This window comes from Glandiceps talaboti, chromosome 1 (assembly GCF_964340395.1).
Source record: "Glandiceps talaboti chromosome 1, keGlaTala1.1, whole genome shotgun sequence".
NCBI lineage: Eukaryota > Metazoa > Hemichordata > Enteropneusta > Spengelidae > Glandiceps > Glandiceps talaboti.
The window spans coordinates 14,345,584-14,372,341 of NC_135549.1; the positions used below are offsets into that span (position 1 = coordinate 14,345,584).

Genomic DNA, 26,758 nt, shown 5'->3' on the forward strand with positions numbered 1-26,758 from the left:
CCTTCACTGAATGATTATATTTATAAGACAGAAACATTGAAGGAATTTTGATACTTTTCTTGTGTTTTGTAGTCTCTAGTTCAAACACTGTAACTGTTCCCCACTCAGTGGCTTCTTTAAGACGTATCTTTGCTTCTAAAGCACAAGAAAGATAAATAGAGCTGGAATGAGACTGATTGGTATCTTGTATATCTTTACAGAAATATGCCAGAAGTCAGTGCAGGATGTCTTATCCCTCCATGGGAGTACACTATATGGATTCACCAAGGAATAACCATAGAGAAGATATGCATCATCATCATCATCATATTCAGTCTTGTATCCCATCGCTATTAACTAAGAGGAGCAGTTCATGATTACTCTGTCCTAGCAATGTTTTATGAATAATGCACATTTTACTCAGGTTCTGGTTAACTGAGCAACTAAATGCAAGCTTCCATTTTACTCTATTTGTGCTACAGTGATCAGTACATCATATTTTATTCCCCAAGTTTATTTAACAGTGATGATTTTCATAAAGTCAGTTGATGAATCAGCGACTTTTATCCATGCATAAATAATCGTATTTAAAAACAGCTAGAAATGAAGATAATAGAATGGTCTGTAAACTGCTGATAGATGTAGGAATTAATAATCATTGGGGAAAAAGGAAAGCTGTTCAGAAAAAATTAAGTCCAGGAAATCAAATCAAATTACACAACACTATATTGTACAGGTTACGATGAGAACTAATTTTGAGTTGGTTTTAGGTATAGACTTTCTTTCTCTCTCTGATAGTACAAGTCTAAGTTACTAAGACTTAAACCATGCAAGAATGAACTACGACGAATTATATTTTCACGAGATTTTCAAAATCAAGAAATTATGTCAGAAATTTCAGAAGCTGCAATGTTTGTGAATCAGGTTATTTCAAGTATCCAGACCACATGATACAAATAATGTGTGATACGTGTTAAAATACTTTTTACTTTAGTTGAACGTATATATTATTGTTGCAATATGTCAAAATAGAAACTCTTGTTGTAATATCTAAAGGATTACAAATGATCATTTCTACTCAGATTTTAAAAAAAATGTTTGAAAGCAAAATCCCCCAATTTTTGCTGTCAGTAGACTGTATGTCATGTCATTCCGCCCTCACTGTCTGTGGGAGAGGTTGAACGATGTGTGAGGGCATCCCGTAATGACGTACCTTACAGACTACATGTACGTTGTCCAGGATGTACCAAACATTTGTTTGACTCTGTGAGTAGAATTTTTCATGTGTAACTATGAACCCAGAGCCGTTCATTATTGCATCTTAAGAGTTATTGCTAACAATTTTTGATTGTTTTGTCAAATATCTATGAATTTCATGTTGATGAGACATTTGTGAAGAGATTTGTATTGTTAGTACTGTTGCTAAACAGCAAAAAAAAAGTATTCAAGAAAAGCACATATTCATCCTAACTACGCTATGTGAAAGCATTATGGCTGAAGAATTTCATGGATTACTTTGTAGTTTTGTCTTTTCCTTTTGAAATAAATTTCAAATATTGCAAAAATATATATCAAGCAGAAATTACAAAATGGCTGATTTTATTGTCTCATGGGTACCAGGTAGTTATACTTCAGCACCCAGCATTCATTTCTATTTACCAGTTTCTTCCAGAAAACATGATTATAGTCTGCCACTAAGGTTCTAATCTGGAATTTCCTTTATTTAGCTAATTACCCACCCGAAAAGTGATGTTCAATAAATGACATGTATTCTGAACACAAAATTCAGACCAGGCTATCAATGTTTCACACAACTCCCATTCTAGGTAGAACAGGGTGATGTGTGTTGATACAAAAAAATATTGCAATTTTACTATTATTTTACCAAGTAAACTATAACAATAGATACTGCAACCATATTATAAAGCTATTGCAGTGGTTACGCATTGTAAGCTAGTGACTGTCTTGAAAGTGTCATGAAATGTTGGCATTGTTATGTACTGTCTGTCAAAACTTGAGATATCAACTACCCCATCCGTAGAATTAAAATATTTTGAGTTCAGACTTATCTGTAGCTAGGATTAAATAATTTGGTGTGTTGTCAAACTTTTGGGTTACTAGCTGCTTTACTGTAGAATTAAACCATTTTGTGTGTGTCGAAACCAGCTCATTTGTGTGTCTCCAAACACTTGTCAGCCTCTCTGTCTGTAGGACTCAGCTATTTTGTGTGTCTCCAAACGCTTGTTAGCTGCTCTATTTGTAGGATTAAACTGTTTTGTCAGGTAAGAAATTTAATCAGGTAATAGCAATCAACAGTCTACTTGACTTTCACAAAAACGACTCTGTTAATATGTATTCTTTGTGAACAGTCTCACAGGATCTTGTTAACGTAAGGCATAGTGTTATCTGCCATCTCTCCTAAGATTACTCTCGAACAGAATTAAAAGGGCTTGAACTCTTCAGTAATTTTTTGGCTTTGTATTTGACAGACATGAGTAGCGTTAACACCAGGTGTAGATGTTTCTGTTGGCTCTGAATACTGGGTTTTTGGTACCACTGAAGAATCACTGTGTCTAACTTGAATCTTGTTATTCCATAGTCAAGAACAGAACAGACACTTTGTATTCAATTGAACGGTGCCAGAATGTGAGAATATCTGCAATAAATGAATATAAAAATCGCTGTAAATATCAGACCAGGTTTCGTAATAATATATGCTTCATCAGAGACTTCAAAACAAAATCAGCTAAAAAACTGACTAAAACAGTGACTGACTTTCTCTCAACATGTTTAATGCTGTATCAAAAATTTGTGATATTTGAGGATGGATATTTGTGTCATTTACACCATAATCAAAGACCCAGGTTTGCGTCTTACAGTATTATTTGGAAAATGAAAAGATTTTTGTTGAGTATGTCAAATTTTGACCTTGGTAATTATTGTACCTCCAAAATCTTTGTTACATTACCTATAGCTGCTAGAACAAACTGCATCTTTACAATGCCTTTGTTCCACGATGTAAAAATGAAACAGAAACTGCAATCAGATAGCAAAAGTTCCTATAGCCAAGACTCTTTACTTGATTGATTTCTGGGTTTGTCCTCTCAACACCTGCTTTATATACGGACATTTGCCCAACAGCTCTGTGTTCAAACCTAAAATTATATTACATTTCACATAACAGCAGCTCAGCCCTCTTAGATATATCTTAAGTCCATCATGAAATCATTCCCTTTTTGATTGGCTGATTTTGTCTACTATGTGTATGTCTTGCACCCTCCTCATAGATTCCTATCACATGGTGCGCCATTGACATCATCTAACACAGTGGGTAGATTTAAAATCCTTTAAGAAATTGCAGCCTGTTTTCTTGCCGATACCTCTTATAAAGTAAAATACTAAATTCAAATGTTTATGAAAGCAAGTGTTGAGAGGACATGGCCAGGATCAACCAACTAAATGAAGTATCAAGGATAATATTTCTGTCATGCTTTGTATATCATGGTACAGGACTTGACAATTTTTTCAGCCAAAATTTAGTGTTTATACATATTACATGAAATGTTCAATGTGCTTTTGTAGGTTTATTTCATGGCACCAATCTTCTTTGAACCCCAGGAAATATGCCAACTGAAGCATTGATAAATAGATGTGAGCAGGGCAGAAGATTTATTTCTACTTGAACTGTCGAACATGTAATACAATGAATCATTCCCAGTTTCCATTTTTGGCATTACAGAAATCCTGAATTGATCGATCGATCAATCGATTGATGGATGGGATGGATTGCTTCATTGCAGAAGTCTTCATATGATAATTGATCGATTTCCTATAAAAATCTTCAAGCCGCAGTTTATGTTTTGTTTGAATTGTTTCAACAGGGTGGTTTATTCTACTCAATCTTAAAGTGTGAGATTTAAAGGATGCTTTCAGATGAACGTGTAGAAGAATGAAGGAGCTTTTTAAGAAACTGATTTATGACCATCCTATCAGTATGTGACTGTACTATCACCACATAGTCATATATTATAGGTACAAATCTACCTCTCCTTGTCACACTGAATTCATACATCACTTTGACGGTTCATCTTCTTTCTCTTTAGCCATTCTTTCAAATGGAGAGTCACTGTAGAGAGCTGATTAGCCATAAATAAAAGTGTAAGTACTTGTAGCACACTAATTTCATTTGACAAGCATCTTATTATTGTAAACACAAATCAATACCATGCTGTTCCTTGTATTTGATTATAGATTTGACAGTGATGTTAAATTGTTTCAACGAGCTCCGGTATGTCAATTTCATGTCTGTATTCATTGTCTGCATTTTTTCAAGAAGTTAATATTGAATAAGTTGGAAGGCACCAAAAACATCACACTCCAGTGGTTCAAGTGTCTAGAACTATAATAATATATGAGACCCTTGGAATGTAGCATGACTTTGACTGTCATCTTCAAAGAGAAATATCTATCTTACACGGTTTCTCATGTGTTGTAGGAACTGTCTAATAAAGTGTGGTTCAAGTGTCCAACACTATATTTGTTTGGGACCCCTCTAGTTTTGTGTTGACTTTTACCTTCCTTTCTAAGGAGAAATATCAATCTTGCACAGACCTGTATGGTATTGAAGTGTGGTTCAAGTGTCCAACACTATATATGTGTATGGACCCCCTTTAGTTTAGTATTGACCTTGCCCTTCAAGAAGAAATGTCAATCTTGCACAGACCTATATAATGACATTGAAGTGTGGTTCAAGTGTCCAACACTACGTGTATGAACCCCCTTTAGTTTAGTATTGACCTTGCCCTTCAAGGAGAATGTTAATCTTGCATAGACCTGTATATATGGTATTGAGGTGGGGTTCAAGTGTCCAACACTATGTGTATGAACCCAGGCCCTTTAGTTTAGTATTGACCTTTCCCTTCAAGGAGAATGTTAATCTTGAACAGACCTGTATTATATGGTATTGAAGTGTGGTACATGCCCAACACTATATATGTGTATGGGACCCCCTTTAGTTTAGTATTGACCTTGCCCTTAGGAGGATGTTAATCTTGCACTATGTAGTATAATATTGAAGCATGGTGCAAATGTCCAACACTATATTTGTTTGAGAACCCCTTATTTTTAATGCAATTCATCCACACAACTGACCTTGAAGAGTATCTATGGCATGAGCAATTACCCCATTGTTTTAGCAATATTACACTGTGAAACTATTCTTCAGCTTTCATGAACATTGCCTTCTTCTGGTAATGGAGGTCATTCAAGGTCGCGGTACATAGGCAATTGATGTCCAAAGAGTGCAATATGAGTGATCCATAGAGAATAGAGTTTGTTCATGGTTTATCTGTTGTATATACTCAGGTTATTTCTTTACTCAAGTTTGTAACACCATGAGTAGGTGTTCTAGCATGAAGCTTATTTGTAACAGTTTACCAATATACCGGCTTGTAGTACAGAAAATGAAAATGAAAACTAGATGGTCTCAACAAAATTCAACTTGGAAGATTTCAATCTTGACTAGCTTATTGCATTTGAAAGTGGGAATTTGTAACTGCCCACAGTGCAGGTAACCCGATTTCAACTACTCAAAATTGGCAAGAGTGTTCATAACGATAATCTGTGCCTAAAGAAGTGTCACACAAACTGTGTGCCCTGTTTGTTTCTAAATGTTTCCCCAGCAGTCGCATTTATAATAGTCTTGATGACTAGAATGAGTGAAGATATAAATCGTAACGATACTGTATGGGAACTAGACTACCTTTATAATACTACAACCAATGGTGTGTCTGTGCATACACGTTGGTGCAGAGGGGCACGTATTAATATTATTGCTTAGATTACGAATTCTGCTGCTACAAATGTATCAACCTCTATACCAGTAGTGTTTTTCCTTACAGATAGGAATATATAGTCAAAACGTTGTTATATTTAGCCTGTAGACCATGATAACAACAATCTAAGAAACACTATACGCCCCTATGCGTTGGTGGAGGGTCTGTGACGTTGGACCCCGGATACCAGTCTTTGTTGAATGCTATTTTTAGAAAATTAAGTCACAGAAGTGTGAATTTTAGGTTGACGTGTGTGCGTCCTTTGGCATTCTGTTTTGTTCCACCAGTAAACAAACACAATAGTCTTTAAACATGTGTATTTGAGTGGCTTTAGTTTGACGTCATTGCAGCTATTCACAGGGCAACCAAAGTGTCACTCTCACCAGTCCAAGGCCTATAGCCTATTGGTGTCTTTTCACCTTTCTTTCATAAAAGAAAAAAAATCACATGCACCATTTTGTATGAGAGAAACTTTTCGGTGGGAGTTCAGCTGAAGACAGGAGTATAAAAGAAAAGTCATCCTCGCTTGGTAATTAGAATATAAAATGTAAGTCTGTACCACATGTTAATTTTTTTTTGTTATACTTTTGGTTGTTTTTTTGTCTACGTGGGCAGAAATTCAAATGTGATATTTCCGTTGTCAAGAAAAGGGATGTTGCGGTATCCCGTACTACTGTTAAAAAAAAGTTTATCTTGTGACATTTCTGTGTCTAAAAATAGCTTTCCATGACGTCAGTTGGGTGTCAGGGAAGCAACAAGTAGGTAAGGAAAACTGCCCCGTTGTTTATTTTTAGCTCGTTTCAGCCACCGTAGGCAAAGACAAAACTATTTTTAGAACAGTTTTATAACTAAATTTCTATTTTTAAAATACAATTCAAGTCTTGTAATAATCACGCGGAACAATCAATGAAACTTATGTGGGTGTGCTATATTGAGTCACTGTCACGTTGCCATATCTATATACGTACGCGGTAACGATGGTGACATTATCCAGCCACAGTGCAGTACACTATTCATCTTTTGGAAACACATGTAGTGATGCAACGGTGACCACACAATACATGAAATACCTATGGACAGAGCACAGGCACTTGCTTCCCGAGATATGTTTCTGTATACAATAAAATATCGATAATATTGAGATACTTGGCAAATAATAAATTATATAATATATGAAAGGATAAAACAACACGGTTTTCTAGGATCGAGTATATGATACATTTATAAAAAGTCCACACACCGCGAAATATAAAGCGGTGTGTAGACTTACGCGATCCTAGAAACCCGTGTTTTTATTGGATTCTGAAACATATCTCGGGAGACAAGTGCCTGTGAGACAGAGATATAGTGCAGGTGATAAGGTGAAAGGTGCAAAGGATAGGCTCGAGTACCTACTTACTGACGTCACAGTTCCTAGGCAATATGCAAATAAAAATAGGAGACCAATCAAAAGAGAGGTTACGGAAAGGGTTGTCGGGTCACGTGATTTGACGTGGGGTGGTTCGAAATCTGACCTGAGCCTCCTGCAATATTTTTGGAGCCCCCTGCTCGTTCTAGTATATATTTGGGGAACAGAGAAGTGGTTACCAGTCTTTACACACACCGAACGGGAGAGGAGATAACTGCTTTCCAAGACCGCATTAGGTCACTTGATATCACCGATCTGAATGTAAGTACATGCAGCAAATCATGCGATCTATAAATTCATGACATCATACGGTAATCCGCGATCCAAGTCATGTGCCATGTTCGAGTGGTCGCTCGATCGGCACAATGTGTATTCCACACTTGGAAAATAGCACATCGTAATTTACTCACAGTACTTTTTTTTATTCTCATCCGTAAAGCAGTCACAGTTAGTTTAGTTTTGGACTGCAAGTCATTAGATCATTGTATTTGTAAAGTGAATTGATATAAAAACAGTATTTTTATGGCTGTGTTCAGCTAAAAAACCTCGTACAGTACACCTAGCACCTTTGCTGTAGTCTTTACGAATACGAGTAAATCACTGATCAGGCACGGGAGATGTATTTCAGTATTATTGTGTTCATTGACACTGAAAACGGGGAAGGCTGGTGTAATACAACTGTATATTGTGTGTTATTCATATATGAGATCCAGCACACAGTTTGGAAGCGAATATTTGCAAATGGTTTGGTGACAAGGCAAGGTAATAGAATTGTATTATAAGAAAATTATGATAATTATATTCATCTTCTGATGGAGTCGCTCTCCTCGATACAAGGTTTATCTCAAATTCAAATATTTATTGACGCTTCAATATATTGACTTAGTTATTATTCACGATCAATATATGCATCTTGCAAATTTTTTTCCATAATAAAATAAATTAAAAAAAAAAAAAAGGAAGAAAAGATTTGAATAGAATATACCGTATAGTAGTATTACTACAAATTTCCTTGGAAGTTGGAGTCAGACTGCATATTGATGCATCATTGCATGTAATGAACGGAAGGAATTACTTTGATATGTCGCTGTCAGTCTAAGTCACGGTCAGATCAGTGGGTAGTTGATTTTTTGGGTTAAAGGTTTAATGGTAAAAATAATGTGTAGTAGGTACTGTGTAATAGTGAAGTGAAAAGGTGAAAGATCGCTGTATTGCAGCCAGTGTATGCAAAATATCTGGTCATGTTTATGATATTACAATAATTTATTTTAGCATAAATTTTACATGTCATAAATTATTTCATTTTTTTTTTATATGTATCAGTATTTGATAAGATATTCATAATCAAATAAAATGAATTTATTGATCTTTTGATCACACTGATAAATATTATCTAGCAAAAACAAATGCATATATGAATACAAATCACTGAACAGTTTTGATAAGTCAGCTATGCTATTCAAAAACCAAAGAAGGGCACCCTCTAAGCTTGACACTCAATGGCTGGCAGTCATAACACTTTGGTTTAAAGTTGACTAAAATCCAGATCTGGAATCAGGTTTCCACTAAAATGTAATTATTTTGTCCTTGTCTCTTTGAGAATCTTTTCATAAACTTTCAGGCAGACAGACAGACAGACAGAGAGACAGACAGACACAGACAGACAGACAGCTAGACAGACACAAAAAATGAACAGTCATGAAAGTGGAAAGATAACCAGTGAATGTGTATAAGTGGCCTGGAATACATATCCAGGTAAGCTTATCTGGCTGCATGGCAGTTAATAAAAAAGTATTGATGTATATATAACAGTAGCATAAATTGTGATATCGTTTGTCATTGGTTTTGTTTCCAATACAATAGCCTGGTGTGCCATGTGTTGTACTGTCAGTATATTGATAATTCACGGACTTTTTCACTGTTGGTTGGTAACAGTTTGATATTTTCATCCAACTCTTTAAGTGGAATGGAATGGAAAAGCTCTTAGTTTGATCATTTTATTTAGAAATGATTTGTGGCCATGCAAAATGAGATGATTGAATACAAACACTGAATTACTGTTTAGTGAATCAGTCAGGGTCTACCATTTATCATTAGACACAGAACACTTTCAGTTTAATGGAAAATGTGACCTATCATGATGTCATAAACTGACCTACTGTCAGTATATTCCAAGAGATGATTTCTAAATGCTTCAGTTGGTAAAATCACAATCTATCTATAAAGGTATCATATGCATGCATTCTTCTTCAAGGAAAGTCTTCTGTGAGTGTGAGCTAGCTAGGTAATCATTCATGTGTAGTTACTTACATGTAACAAGGGCTACCGTAGTCAGGTATTACAACATCAGCTTCCATTTTCTTCCTTAGAATTATAGGAGCTCCCAAAATGATAGTATGCAGCTTTTATTCTAAGTTGTTTTCATTACAGTGGTGGTACCAGAACATGGGCTACTCTACTCTATACTGATAGGAATATACAACGTACATTGGGAATATGGTTTCCAAATTTCATGGGTCACAACAAAAGGGGAAGTGAGGTGCCTGGGAACTTTATTACTGGGTCCCTATACATTTGGTTTTATGGCCATAAATTTATGTCTTAAAAAGAACATATGCTATGATATTATTTATACATAATGATTATGATTGATATTTCATTATTTCTAGGCTACATGTTTTACCCATGCTGAGAACTACATATAGCTGGTATTAAAACTGATTCATGTGTATTTTCAATACTTACAAGATAAATTTTGAACCACAGTGTATGATAGAGGGAGCTACATAATATTGTAAATGGTCATATATTGGTGTAGTTTAACTTTTTGAGATGTTTTTTGGTTATTTTGTAGCTATTTTTTGGTTATTTTGTAGCTATTACTATTAATGATTTGGGTGATTTAATGTAATTTGCTTGGTAGTAAGTTGTATGTAGATCAATAGCATCCTTGTTCACTTTGTTATGTCAGATCTACATAGTGACTTACTCTGTGGTACTAGTTTGTGGTCAGTTAGGAGGTGGCAATTAATACTAGAATATGTGTATACATGTGTATGGAGTCAAACGTTTGGTGTGGATGTGTAAATCTGATGGAAGTAGGACAAGGAGATTTTGTTCACCCAGTGAACTTACTTTACACTACATAGTACTTTTATATACAGTGTACGTTTGGACAGGGTACCTGCAATATCAACAAGAAATCAGTATTAGCTGCTAGGATAGAACTCAATATGAATGTAGGTTTATTTCATCAACTGTTCCATCCATACTACCATAGCCTCATCAGTTATTGGCCATATTTTAAGAAAACAAAACCAGATGTCATCAAAACTTCTAGCTCAGAAATCAATATGGTTTTTATAAACATATTCATGCCTTCCTAACAACTTGGATAGATTTGTTATTTCATGTCGATTCTCCCCATTGGAATAACTATTTGATGTGGAGTCATTATGGGCAAATGTTTAGCATGGCCGGCTTGGAATCAGCAGGTTGCAGGTTCGAGCCCAGTGACTGCCATTTGTTTCTGAATGGCTTATAAAAGTCCTTGGGCAAGATTTGAACCACAATTGTGCCTCAGTCAACCCAGCTGTATAATTGGGGACCTAGTAGGATAGAGGTTGCAATGTGAATGCTTTAATCCTATGCACTTATAGAGGCTACAATGGATTGTATGCTCTCCAGGGAGTTGAGGAAGTATAAAGGAGCATTGTGCCTCCATTGATCCGTGCCAGGGGTAATAATTGTGAGCACTATTTTAGTAATTTATTGGAGTATTTCCAAACTTGAGAGTTTTTCAGGGGGCTTGCTGTTTAGGATGCAATTACTTTTGTGTGTTTGCATCTGTGTACATGTAGGCTGGTCATGCAGACCCCTGTGCTTGCAGTTGTACTTTGAGCAAGGTACAGTGTAACAAGTTTTAGAGCATGTTGGATTAGAGATCTGACTTTGATTTGATTTCGAACTAATTCAAAATTTCATGTTTGGACTCGGCAATACTCTGATCTATTGCGGCTATGTGCTTCAGCTCTCTTAAAGATTCAATTTATAACAGTTAGAACATTCGTGTGTAATTGATACTGTACAACTACATTAGCTAGTACTTGAAGTGGATTTATTCAATCATGCCTGAAAGTTGATTTTTTTATATCACAAATAAGAGATATTTAGATCAAAGAAACACATTTTTTTTTTGAAATTCATGTTTGTTTTTCAAGCACACACACATACCTGCAGACATGGCATTGGTATATGTATGTTCATTTATTTGGTATTATTATGACTTGTATTTGATTTAGTGTGACTTTTGAATTATGTTCTTTTTGTAGTAAAATACTAGTATATGAGTGATAAATCTTTGTAATCATTACTACACGTACAGGCGGAACTTGGTCCAAATGATAGGGAATATACCAAACAAGGGAATATATTATGCATATGTGGGGTCAGAGGAGAACAAACACACAACTCTGTAATACTAGTCATAGAAGAACCCAAGTTAGGCTGTTGTAACTCAAATACTATGTGCAATCCATTCGCCAAAAAAATCAATCTGTAATATTGTGGTCAAATTTATGTAGTAATTCTGAATTTAATAACTGATATTGTTGGGGTAAAATGGCATTTATGGAAATATTAGATGTGGCGGCATGTTGTGACACCAGGTGTGGGAGTCATAATGGCTTGGTTTACATTAAACCAATTTCTATTGATTTACTGTGTAAAAATAGAAAGTACAATTAATAAAATCTAGTGGATTTGACTGACCATTGTATGTGACATTATAGTGCATTACCAGTCCACCCACAACATTTTTTTTGCAGCTTTGAGCTCATTCCATTATTTTCCTGTGCATTTTATGTGTAATAGTTTCTATCATTAGAACAGAACCACTCTTCACTTTCAGAGATTAAAAAATTGAGTAGGTTGAAATAGAGGAACAAATATAATACAGACAACTTATCTCTTAGATTTTGTTGGCGTTCCTTTTGGAACATGCATGTGTCATCTGGTAGTACGGCCTATATGTTTGGTTGGATGATAATGTCTAGGTATGTAACCGGTTTTATTTCCCATAATGGAGCTAATGTTATCTGTGAGTGAGTGAGTGTCTGTCTGTCTGTCTGTCTGTCTGTCTGTCTGTCTGTCTGTCTGTCTGTCTGTCTGTCTGTCTCTGTCTGTCTGCCTGCCTGTCTCTCTGTCTGTCTGTCTGTCCGTCCATCCATCCACCCATCCATTCATTTGTCTGTCTGTCTCTGTCAGTCTCTGTGTGTGATATCTCTAGCACTACTACTAGTACTAAGTAGTAGTACTAACTTTTAAAATTTATGTATAGTTATTTATTGGTATGACAAGAAGAGCTTTGATTAAACAAAATATTTGTATATTGATCACCCTAATTTGCATACCATACATTTACTGAAATGTTTGACATCTTGCTTCATACATTAAGGGAGCTAAATTTAGAACAGGAATTATATATGGGTTTAATAAGCATACCATGTGATCATTTTTGAACATCATATGTGCATATTATTAGCCAAAGTTGTATATCAATGCGCTAATTTGATATTGTCACTATTTATCTTATGATTTACTTGAATGAAATCACCATTATGGTGCCAACATTATCTGATTAAAGAACTTAATGTATTAAACTACATGTAGACAAATCAATTTATAATTTTTATGTTACGGAACACATTCTATAGTATTAGAACTATGCATGAATATTTTGAATTACAATGAACAAATTTATGGTCAGTAAGTGATGTGTGATTCAAATAGTTAGCATTTTCCTGTTTGAAATTTAAATGCAAAGTCACTAACTAAATGCAAAATTGCCATTAATTGGATTCCATCAGAAGCGGTATGCAAATAATAGTACATGCATTGTATGGTTAGTAAAGTTAAATTGTAAAGTTACAATTTTTATTTATTGAATTTCCAAATACTAAAAAAAAAAATAGCAGGGATTATGAAACGATATTAGTACTATGAAACACTCCTGTTTTAAAATATCAGTTACCTAACAATATGATGTATGCATGACAATAGAAAATACCAATCATTGTCGCGACTTGTGATTAGTAATCGGCTGATGGCTAAATACAGTTCCGTAGTGAAATGCATTTAAATAAATTAATTTAGCAAACATTTTATCTGCAATGATTATATGTACATCATTCAGGTTTGGGGGCTTTGCAATAAAAATATGGAAAAAGTCGTTATTTGTACTTTGTGCTATAGAATGTAAATTGTGTTAATTATTAAATGTGTCACACAGTGACACACATTGCTGGTTTTTATTCATTCCTAGGCTAGAGCAATGATTTTGATGACATAGACCTATCTGTACATGCCATTAGCTGATCTATATTGCAGTTGTGCATCTTTATTTTATGCGAGAATCTGTAATGGAAATCTTTATAAAAGAAAACGGTGTAAAAAAAATAACCTATTTTTGGGGGCCATGTCGTATGATTCAGTTTGCATGGCTAGTACAGCCATGCATTTGTCTTGTAATAAATCTTACAAGACATCCATTCACTGACAATTATTTGTACATCAGGAGGATGAATGCTCAGGTGAAACTTAAGATGTCTTGGGTTAAAAATAGAATATTTGCATAACCCTTAATGTTTTTATGTATGGCTGAAGGGAATGGAACCATTTAGAATGGTAGAAATTCATCAAAATTAGGAGCCTGACAACTTGATGGATATGTTTGCCAGTGGAATTTTCCCAATAGAAGAAAGAAGTATGTTTTTTTTCCTAAGGAGAGTGGTATTACTCTGTGAGAATTAAAAAAAAATGTGGGTTGGTTGATCTAGTTGGTGGAGTAGTACCGTTTCCATTGACGTCACAAATGGCCTTTGTGCAAACGATGCATTAGCTATTGTTTTACACTAGTATGACATCAGCAGGTTTGGGTGTGATATGAAAATAAATGGATATAATCTTTCCACTTCTCTTTGGTCCATATAATAATGTCTTCATTTTAAATGTTGTACCCTTCCAGCAGCATTGAGCTATTCTTGCAAACCATTTTTAAATCATTATTATCTCTCTCCAGTGTGAATAGAATACTTAATTCATATTTCCACTCATTAAATGATAAAATGGTGATTTGGTTATCATATCATTCCAGTATTCATTAATTTCTGCTGATTTATGGTTTGGATAATGTTAATCTATGTAGTTATAGTAATCAGTACCTTGCACACCTATCCATATTCATTGACATTGTAGTTACTATGTGCAACATTGGAGCGTATCATTTAATGACAGGAAGAGGGGCATAAGGATTTTCATTCAGAGTAACGTGTCTGTGACTGCGCTTGTTTTAAAAAGTCAACAGGAAGAGGATGGAAACATATTGTTTTTTCCAGAGAGTGATATGACAAAATGTATATGTATTCCAACTGGCAGGTCAGATTTAAGCTATTGCCTCGGGCTGTGTGGGAAGCATAGGTAATTCTGTGTTTCTCATTATAACATTTAACACAGTTGGTTAAAAATATATAAAAAAAGTAACTGAATGTGCACATGTTGGTGATACATTCAAATTCATAGTCTTTAATTAATAGTTTGAATGGCTTACAAATGGCCATGTGTTATCTAAATTTCAGCAACGAACGATAAATTTCACACAAATATGCAGTTTTTCGGTCACCTTCTTATAAATGGTGACAGTGAGACTTTTTTTCTGTTCCTCCCATAGAGAGTATCACCCCCCCCCCCCCTTTTTTTTTTTGCCAAGTTGAAGGAAATTATGGTCAGCATAGAATTGACTAAGGCTGTCCTTTTTCAGAATCATACATGTAGGAATTCACAAACTAGTTCTACCAAGAATTGTATTCCTACTTCCAAATACATGTACCTATTAAACTTTAAAGTGTATTCAGTAGATTTAATGTTTAATACTAACTACAAAATAAGATTGTTCCAAAAAACTTTTAGTTCACTTCATTCCACCAGTGCAATCATAATATTACTCTTGCAATCAAGGTCTCGGTGTACTGTGCAAGATTCAAAGTAAAACTATTATTGCAACATGTTGATATAAGCTATTAGACGAACAGGACAGTTGGTTTAATTGTGTTTATAGTAGGGTGGCATTTTAGATGACTTCCATACTGTTTTTTAGCCCCAACAGGCACTGCCCGGACGGGGATATTACATTTGGTTCCAGCCATGCATCTGTTTGTTTGTGTTTTTTTGTTTGTTTGTGTGTGTGTGTGTGTGTGTGTGTGTGTGTATGTGTGTGTGTGTGTGTGTGTGTGTGTGTGTGTGTGCGTGTGCATGCATGCGTTCGTTCACCCACCTATCTCTGGCGTGCACCTACCAATTTCAATTGAACATGGCACAAAGGTAACATGCTATGTGGGATATATGCAAGTAGCTTTGCGGCTGAATCAAATTTGGCCGGATGATGACTATATTTGTTGTTAAATTTCCTCAATATGCATCATAACTTTGTAGGTGTAATATGTAGTGACTCCATTCTAGTGCCTACACCCATATTATCAAATATGAGCTTTCTTTTAAGGCCTTGACCTTTGACCTTGAAAGTCTCAAATATCCAAATTTGGGTTATCTTCATAGCTTTTTGAATAGAAGTTAAAACATTTCAAGTGATAATATTTTAATCATGACTTGGGTTTGACCATGTGAAGCATATGCAATTCACGCAATTTCCTGACCTTAACATGTATAGCACTTGTGTAATCTACCGTATCGAACAACAGTAGTTTTACGGATAACTAAAGCATTTCTCCTACTTGCCTCATTCATATCAGGTGTAAAATAGCAGTGTTTAATTATCTGCCCAGTACACTCTAAATGTACTCAATTTGTAAACAGTGACAGCAGATGAAACTCAACTGTGTGACAAATTTTATTGACACTTCATTCACTGTTAGCAATCAGCTAGGGTCTACCTTTCCCAACTGCGGCCTGAATGGGTAAACATTTTTTACAGATAGATTACATTTAGAACGACCACGTACTGAGCCGATAATTAAAACAGTGAATAAATTGTTATTTTACACCTGACATGAACTATCTAAATGAATGGAGCAAGTATCTGAAACTTTGTTTGTGTCTATCTTAGTAAACCGAGACTTTGATTGCCAGGGTAGTATTATACTTCATAAAGAAATGAAGGATGTGAAAGATGATACATCAATTTCAAACTGTGGTAGGAAGCAATTGACTTATGATTGCTACTTTGATGCTAAATTTAGAAATTTGACTAGTGCTCATTCAGCTTGTTTTCTTCTAATTGGAGATGACTGTCATTGCAGATGTATGACAGAAATGTTTAACTGTACTGTCTAGTATATATACCGCAATTCATGTAATACGTCTTTGTAGAGAATGGACATTGATTGTATCAAATCACATAACTAATGTTATGCCTGTTTCGTGACATTATATGGCGAGTCACATTGCTATTTCAAACTCAAGACAATCATATTTGTCTAGTCATATAACTAATATGTCATGCTCATGACACTATCACATGACTATTTCAAGCCCATAACATCATTTGTTAATTCAGTTGGTAATTTGCATAGTCTCGACATCATTTGCCAGGTCACACACATGAAGCCCATGACATGACATCATTTGTCAAGTCACGTGACTATTTCAAGTCCATGACATCATTTGCTTATTCAGTTGGTAACTTGCATAATCATGACATCATTTGCCAGTTTGCACACCTGAAGCCCATAACATGACATCTTTTGTCAAGTCACATAACTATTTCATGCTCATGACATAATTATATGTCAATTCACTTAGTAATTTGCATAGTCATGACATCATTTGTCGGGTCATTTGATAATTTGAATACTTGAAGCCCATAACATGACATCTTTTGTCAAGTCACATGACTATTTCATGCTCATGACATAATTATATGTCAATTCACTTAGTAATTTGCATAGTCATGACATCATTTGTCTGGTCATGTGATAATTTGCATATTCATAGCATCACTTTGCTAAGTCACATGACTATTCCAAGCAAATCACATGACAAAAGGGAATTTGCAGTCATGACATCATTTGTCAGGCTGTCTGATAATTGCATATTCATTGCATCATTTGCTAACTCATAATATGACTTCTTACATACAATGTATTCATGTCATCAGTTGCAATCAGTGATATTGCATGTAGTAGTGTTAATTGAAACTGTGACCATTGTATTAACTTGTAGGGAATTGTCTCACTTTTCACCACTGTCTCATCCTGAAAGTTTTTGAAAATTCTGATCAAGCCGACCTGTATAGCACCATCACTTTCGATATAACAAAATAGTACTTTTTGACCAGATTCAATACATTTTCAGGATTTTAATTTGTTTCTTCCCGTTAGGTTAGGAATGTTTTTGACTTGAACAAAATATATTATTTCCTATAGTTTTTAAATACAAGTATTTTTGTTTACAACTGCTCTAGGCTTGACTAGTTTATTGGCACTGTAGTGACCTCAATACAAGCGGGACAAAGGAATACAATGAGGCCAGGAAGTAGCTAGACTTTGATTGAATGGTTATGTCTATGGATGTGTATGAAATGTAGGAAGTGAAAGTAAACTATATAAATGTGAAATTTATGATATGAAGAGAAATATATTGTTTGTTTAAAGTTTAACAAAGCATATTCAAGTGTTACAACTTGAATTGTCGGGCTCGGTGGTATTGTAGCAGTGTGTCTGCAAACAATGCTGGACTAATCACTGTTGTATTGGTCATGTTTGTTTTTTTCATGGGAGCTAGGAAGTGGTTTAAAGTTACTTAAAGTGATCATATCAAATAGGTACATTATATGAATTACTGGTAATTATTATTTCGTTCAGAAAGGTTGTTTTGAGGTAAATAAAAATTAAACTAAAATAAAAAGCCATGCTGATAGTGGTCTGATGGTAGGTGGTGTGGATAGTATTTGGTATGCAATATGCCAAAAGACTGAAAGTTGTGAACAATGCAGGGTAGATTCCACCCTCGATAAAGCAACCTCTGGTCGCTTATCATATCAGAAAAAAGCCCAAAGGTCTAGCAGCAGGACAACGTAGATTGCTCAACCATGCAAAGAAGGTTATATATGGCCGAGATACTCAATAGAAGAATGATTTTGGGTATGGCCGTAAAGATTTCAAGCTAAACCCATGAAAATATCCCTAGCAACCATGATAATGGTCATAGCAAAATTAATGCAAATTGAATTCTGTATATAAAGTGACAGCGTAATTGTTAGGGTTAGGGATTCTAGTCATAGGCAGTAAATGTATATTGATTGTTATTTTTACTAAAATGGCAAGTTACCCCAGTGACTGTACTAATGGTAAACATTTTGTTATAACCATCAAATGATAACAAATTGCTTGTAGGAAAAAGGAGCTAATTCAAAAAATATCCTAAAAAGTGAATTTCCCAAGGTTCTCGTTACAACCGTCAGTGGAAGTTTATGATTCACAGCTATTTCCTCATTTTCAGAATCCTTGGTAGTAAAAATGTATTTGTCTTCTGATCACAAAACCAATTATCCCTAAATGTTATTACTTTCTGTTCAGAAAATGACTTGCTATATAATTCACTCTGATGGTTTATTTGTTGTGAAGCCTGAGTACTTATCGCAAACAGATTTCTGTAAAATTTAGAGTTGTTATGTTAAAGCAAACCAAAGCGCCTGGAAATTAGGGAAGGATTCAAGGACTATTATCATGAAGTAGTTGGAAAGTGGACAACAAAGTGATATCAAAATTATAGTCGTATTTTAAGTTTATCGTGTCAGATTTAAGTGCTATTTGAAAAAAAAGGAGAAGGATTTCAATTGAAGTTGTTTTATTGCTGAGCTCTTTTCGGAGAACATTTTGAAATTACATGTATTAACTAATTTTGTTACATTAGCAGCAATCTGCAATGTTTTGAAAGACGTTTTATGTCGTTTCTTACTTTGTGAGTCCTTTAAAACATTCTGTTCAAGCAAGCTTTACAGCCATCCATCATGACAGTGAAAAATTACATTGGATAGTGCTGCTTTTGGTAAACTGTGTATTACATGATTATTATGCATCGTTACCTAGTCTGTGTCTATGATAGCTCTTGCCTACACTCAGCTTGTTATAAAATCCTATATCAATATATAGTGTGATTTGAAAATATTCCCATAAGCTGATTGGTTACAGTGGGGAGTGATTATCTGTCAGACTGATTATTCAAATGAAGTCATTATGTAAATGAGCATCTGTAACTATGACCACCCTACAAGTACCCTATGGATGATAAGTATGATAATCAAAACATTACTGGTAGTCTGATGATAGTTTCAGCTATCCAGACTCTTGTCACTGGGGGCGTCATCCCCTAGCGAGACCCCCCTCCCACGACAGGAGTCTGGGTAACCAAGACTAGTCTGATGATGGCTTTTGGGGTGTGGCTAACCTAATCTGTTGAATGGCTACTGTATATCTAACTATGATAACAAGGTAAATGTAGGCAAAAGCTTTCATAGACACAGATCAGTGATATAGAGATGCTATTCCATGGCCATTTTGCAACACAGGCTGGTATGCTGCGGCAGTCAACTGCTGGAGTATGTACGGCAACTGCAAGAAGTGTTTCGCTGTGTGACCAAAGATGTCATTCAGTCAAGAATAATCAATAAAAAGTTATAAGTACAGTTTAGTAACCCCTGTCACAGGCACTTATGGATGGGCTTGATTGAACACACTGATCCAGCACATGCCATAGGGGTCATCACTGCTTTATACGGTCACGTGATTTGGGGTATGAAGTGGAGGGGTCCAATCAAGGGCTGGCTCATAACACTCCACTTATTTCAAATGTCGCATTATTTTAAATGTATAGCCGCTCCCTGTACATGTATATGGCATAAAACTTGCCTGTATAGTTATTCTAATATCATATTTCAACATTTTCCTTCATATTAATTCTTTTGCTAATTGTAGTACATTAATAACAGAAATGAAAAACATTCAGATTTCGTTTACTACTTCCCATTGCTGTCTGTCACCATCTACTGTGTGATCGACAAATCAGTAATGTAATTTGTGCACCCCGACAGAATTTGCATCATGCATCATCCTCTGAACAAATATGATAACTAAGCCAGCATACACTGTACTAAATCAGGTTGTTGAATAAGTCCTGCCAGTTTCTGTTGATTTCACTGTACTTGGGTCTAAGATTTTTTGATCAACATTTTCAGCCAGGCTATCAAATTGTAACAGACTTCTTATATTTGTCATACATTGTACATCCAAATCTGTCCGTCATCCGTTCCCCCCCCCCCCCCCCCCATCAACATATCTTATGTTCACTTGACAGATTTCATTTCCCTTGGTAGGAATCTGACTGCTCATGCTAACAATTTTCGACAAATAAGTTGATAGTGTGCAACTGCCGCCTGGAATTCAGTAATACTGTTTTTGCTAAGCCGATAAAGGATGCAAAAAAATTTGGTAGTTATAAATTTATAATTCAACATTCAGTATACATTTTATAGTCTTTAGGCATACGTATTGGCTTACATTCTTATGTATTGATTATAAAGAATATAATATGGAAGCGATGAAATATATGTAGGTAATAATTCACCAAACATCTTGTCTTTCAAAGTTTAACGTAAGTTATTAAATCACACAACTATTTTCGTAAGAAAACCAAGCTGCGTTATTGGTTTTGATGTGTATGCAAATGTTGGAACAAATATTAAATGTCGATATGAAATTATATGATTGAATGGCATTATCCAACCTTGCAATTAATTCCTATTGAAAGTATGAAATGAAATTGAGAAAAATAAATGTCATGATAACAAAGGTACAAAGAGCAAATGAAGGACTTCTTTCAGAGGTAATTTGACTTCCATTTATCATTGATATGACCGATTCATGCTCGGAATACCTAAATAACTTCTGTTCGTTTTTTCATATCGGTTGCAATCAGTGCCACAACACAGCTAACTCAGATTCATTAGGATGCTTTGATAAGTACAATGTTATGTTTTACTTAATGTAGGCTTTCTAATATTGTTTGAGTAGGCATGTATTTTCCAAGGTTTTATATGGAGAGGCCTCGCAGCAATTGTATATTATACTGTCGAATGTTGATATCGCCAGGTCATATGCCCTTTTCCATAAAAAGACTTTGAAAATTTTGTGCGACAGAATCAAGTACATGTATGGCTGAATGGCGGCCATATTTGTTGTCAAGTTTCATAATATGCAGCATATAAACTTTGGAGGTGTAATATGTTGTGACTCCATTCAAGTGCCTACACCCATATTATCAGTATGAGCTTTCTTTTAAGACTTTGACCTTGAAAGTCTTCTCCAAGGTCAAATAGCCAAATTTTGGTTATCTTCATTGCTTTTTGAATAAAAGATTTCAAGTGATAATATTTTAATCATGACTTGAGTTTGACTATGTGAAGTATATGCAAGTCTCTTAATTTTGTGACCTGTACCTGTTGGTGGTCATGTTTGCGATAGAAAACACATATTGCTGTTATCTCCAAATGTTTGAGACATATGGACACAACTCAAGTGTCTACCCTAACATTGCAAATGTATAAATGATGAACATTCTAACGAAACCATGACCTTGACAAAGATTTTCAAGGTGCAGAGAGAGAAAGGATTGCATTCTAGCTGTATACTTACTATGGCAAAATATTATTGCTAATAATATTGAAAAGTCAATACTACAAACATTTACATCCCTGGAAAGTCCAGGAAAATGTATGCATGTCAAAATTGCCAAAATGTCAATCATCTTTAAGGTACACGGGGAAGAATCGCCTTTACTATTTACGACGTAATCCGACACAGCACGAAGTGTTTTGGACTTTGAACTTATTTGCATATGTCAAATTGTCCATGCTCACGTCCCACCATGGCCAGTCAAAGAGGAGGAACATATAGTCCAATATTCATGTTCCTTTACCAAAATAGACTCAAGAATTGTCATTCCTGACAAAAAAAATTCTTATTTACTGCACTAATGTTTCAAAATTCCCGCGATGTCACAACCAATGCACTATCGGGCGATCCGTTATGTAGAGACCTACTTCCGCATTCCACTCCATTATCATGGCGCCACCCGTAACATCTCATGAATATTTATTAAAAACGTCATCTTCGGCTTCGTTCGGCAAGATTTTTTCACGTTCGGACTAATCCTTTGACCCAACTTTGCGTGTTAGCGGGAAGTACCCGGATGATAACGTAGTTCTATGGTAATTCTTCAGACTCTGACCTATCAATGTTTGGCACTCGCTTTTCAATCGGATCACTCGTTACAGATTTACGTGATTTCGCCTGGGACTTGAAAATGACATCGTTTGGACTCAAAAATGCACCATTTTCATAGTTTTTACTAAGAATTAATTGTAAATTCACCTATTTTCTATAAAACATCGATAGAGTATGTTGTTTTGAATGTGTCTAGGTCACAGTTCAGGGTGTACGGCAAATACATTTACAGGAAACGCTCACCGAAATTTTCACCGATTTTTTCCCAAAATCTTGACCAAATTTGACGTTTTTGTAAAGAAAATCGCTTCTACCAAGCAATTATTTTTTCATACATCGATTCACTAGGTATTTTTAAGTCTGTATTTGAAGTTTCATGAAAATTAAACGGCAAATTTCCATATGAGTGGCATGTGAAGTCAACAATGTATGTTAGTAATTGTTACAGATCTAAGGGCCTGCAATCGGCAGCGGTCGGCCAGCGGTTCTTCCCTGTCTACCTTAAACACAATACAACACACAAGTTTGGGCTAGCTGTCTTCAATTGAAGGCTTGTTGTAGCTTGACATCTAGAAATTGATTCTTCATATTTCATCAGTGTCAAAAATTTTGGTTTTGAAATATGATTTGTTACAAAATTCTTTAAACCTGTGCTACATCATAGCTGTGATTGGGTATTTTTTTCATCAAGCAACCAAGGATATATCCACTAAAAATTGTTCATATATACTCTACATTGGACCCTTTTTAATTAGTTGATTTTATCTGTAAGTAGTGCATTGGCAGGTTGAATCTTGAGTGGAAGTGTGATTTTGAATCCAGGCTATGTTAGTTTGGCTTGTCTCAATACCTATATATGGTAGTGCTCATTAAATATTCAATAGTGAGGCAGTAGGTCATGCACTCTTAAAGTCACACTCACAGCAATTGTCATGTATTATTTGATGGCATGTCTTGCAAATGGCCATGTTTTGTTTGCAAATTCAAGTGTTCTGCCTTAAGGCACTGATTTTAGGGTCTGTACCATGAACTGCAAATTCATTTTTTCTTGAAAACTGTGATATGTATTCATAACTTTTATCGATACAGATGATTCAATAATTTTCATTGTATAAAATATTGAAAATAGGTCATTATATATAATAAAGCGGTTTCAAAAATAGTGCAGTTGCAGCTAGCACAGCTTTCAACAGAGCTGTAAGTCTAATATTTTTGGCAACATTTGGAAAGCAGTTGATAAATTGTACTCAGCTGATTAAACTCAGCTGTGCAGAAGTAGTAGTTGCATTAGTACTTGAACTGGAGCATGTATTTCAAATCAAAATTACATGCAATAAAATCCGATTATAAAAGACATGTTTGAGAAGAGGCTTCAACAGGAACTTTACTTTCAAATAAAGTGTGCATAAATTAGATAGCTAGCTCTCAGAGTGAAACTTAATCTGCATCAACTTCACAAGTATTTGTAATGCATTAAATAATCTAAAAAAACAAACCTTTATGACGTAGCAGTCACCAGGGAGTTCTTGGTCAACATCAATAGATAAAAAGGCTTGGAGATTATTTTCATTAGCATCAAGATTTTGTGAGGTTATATCCATATTTTGAAGGGCAAAATTTTAGAAACTGTGTAGGGTCAGACAAGGTCATTATTTACTGATTACTTGGAAAAGTAAAATAATGAGTCTCCTGTGCAAATAAAAAGTAGACTATTTGGGACATCACACAATTACATGCTGTTCAAATAGTTGTTTATTTAGTGTTCGGTGTTGAATGTTTTTAATGACTCCCTTCTGACTGTCATTTATCTTGGGAAATCTCAGCGTAGATAAATAAAAGATGTATAATTTTAGAAATCCTGTCTTCTTTAATAGTGAGACAAGTTCTTTTGCAATATATGCAACAGCAGTGAGTTTGCAACTGCAGCGTTACAGAAATAAAGGGGCATGTGTTAACTTTGGACACTAATTTGGTATAAATAAAAGGCTTGCATGAAACTCATCAAGTCCATCATTCATGTTGCCTATTTCTTGAAGTGAGCAGAAATTCAACGTATATTGTTGACAAGTTTACTTCTGTTTATCCATGTTTATTCCATGATATTGATGGTGTCAACTATAATTTCCCCAAGAATCATTACAGTGTAATTTACCTGCTAGGCTACACTTTTACAGTCTCACAAAAATGAGTAATGATTAAACACGTTTATATTTGAAGAATAACATCTGTAATTCTTTACACGAAATAAGAATAACGCATGAAAATGTTCCTTTGACATTTAAAAGTGATTGGTGCTTACATCTTGCATGCTGTGTATACAGAAAAGTATTTATCTTGTGTCAGTAACTGATGTATTTATAGGAACCACCTTGTCCTGTCCATCAATTGTGTTATACCAATGGATTAGAGTCCCAGTTAAATGATGCAAATGTATGAAAGGGTGCTTGTGCAGAGACTAGCTATATGTAGAATAGACCCGTTAGTTTAGATTTGGTAGAGCTTTCACTTGATTAGAGTTGAAATTGAAGGACAGGAAGTCCCACTTTCTACAAATAGGGGGTAGCATGTTAACATTTTCACCTACCATCAAAAACAAAATAGAATGTAAGATAAAAACTTACAAGTTTGTTGTAATTTCTGTAACTACAAATGTACATGTACTCAACTCATAGTTAAGCCAGATAAAAAAGACTTGTATGTTTCCAATAACCTTTCCGACCCCAGTTTACACCTCCGAAACTAAACACTTAAACATTTAAAACATAGGAAATTCTTTGTTTTCTTGATGTTCATGCACGTTTCCTTTTCCCAGCATGTCTGTACCACTGTGCCCTCTAAGCCAAATTGATGCACCACTGACACACCAAAATTGGGTGTTCCCATCTCTCTTACTACTGTACTATGTGATCACTCACAAAAAATCCCATTTTTTCTCATTTTGACTCACAACAACAAAATTTGGCTTATTAGATGGCACACTGGGACGCTGTACATATTGCATCAAACTATCACAGAAGGGGTATTCTGACCGACATTTTGTTTGTATTTGGTTTGAAGCAATATTTTTTAAGAATAAAAACAATTCAAAAGATAAAACAAAATAAAATAGAATCCTGACCTACCTACCAACCAACCAACCAGGGCTACCCTATTTTCTATGACCATGTTATTAGAAACACACAATTATCTTTTTTTTCACCTTAATTGACGTGTAATTTTTGTGCAAATTATTGCCTTGTCTTACCTTATTGTGGACAGCACATATCTGTGGTATAATCATGGGAAGAATTCAGGTGTACATTGACTGTATACATTATGTAGACATCCTGTTTGCAAACCAACTACTTAATATGCAAAAACTCAAACACAGTAGTCTGAGAAATTGTTGTTCACACTTATTCTGGCACACTCTTTCTTTATTGTGATATTCAAATATGCAAATCAACTACTTAATATGCATAAACACAAAAACAGAACTCTGAGTTCCATGGTGGATCCTCTGTGTATACTATTTTATATTCATGTATGCAAATCAACTACTTAATATGCAAAAATGCAAACAGAACACTGAGATATCCATGGTGGTTCATTTTGGCGTACACTGATTGTGATATTCATATATGCAAATTAACCACTTAATATGGAAAAATGTGCACATCATCCTATAAAATCTATGGTAAAGAATTCAAGTGTTCTCTCCATTAAATCTAATTTACATGCAGATTTTAACATTTAAGTTTAAAAGGTAGCTACCTATTGTGCTGAAAATGAATGCACTGACACAAATTTGAGATTCACTTCTAAAATATATATATATTGACTGTGCGTCGCAATCTTCAATTTATAATATAGCTGATGTTTTGACATAAAAATTTCCTAATTTTCAACCCATTGTATCTTAAAAACAAATATGTCATTAAACACAATTGTATAGTTTATAGTAGCAATGATGGTGATGTATCATTAATTCTACTTACAAGTGATTTGTTGTTTTTCATAAATTTTCATAGTATCTGCCCTCATACAAAGAACAAGGGTCTTCTTTATTTCACCTCAATTTCACATTGTTCACCTCTCACTTTTTAATACCCACTTTGCTATTGGCACAATGATTTCAGCATTTAATTGGTAAAACATGGTCATCAAATGCAACAACTATAAATCAAAAATTGCATATTTATTGCAATGTGTACTTTAAATTAATGGTGAAAAACTGACAAGTGGAACCTTGAAAAATATTCTGT

At 34.9% G+C, this 26,758-nt stretch overlaps 2 protein-coding genes across 2 annotated transcripts in view; both read left to right on the forward strand.

The window, feature by feature from the left end:
• LOC144440244 (isoleucine--tRNA ligase, cytoplasmic-like) overlaps positions 1-2,207 on the forward strand; it is a 38,484-nt gene extending 36,277 nt beyond the window's left edge. The window contains exon 27 of the mRNA XM_078129571.1: positions 201-2,207. Within this exon, the coding sequence (XP_077985697.1) occupies positions 201-274 (74 nt within the window). The 3' untranslated portion in view covers positions 275-2,207. The remainder of the gene's footprint in view (positions 1-200) is intronic.
• A 5,120-nt stretch (positions 2,208-7,327) lies between these two features.
• LOC144438514 (plasma membrane calcium-transporting ATPase 2-like) overlaps positions 7,328-26,758 on the forward strand; it is a 108,208-nt gene continuing 88,777 nt past the window's right edge. The window contains exon 1 of the mRNA XM_078127577.1: positions 7,328-7,482. The gene's annotated coding sequence lies outside the window, so the exon portion shown is untranslated. The remainder of the gene's footprint in view (positions 7,483-26,758) is intronic.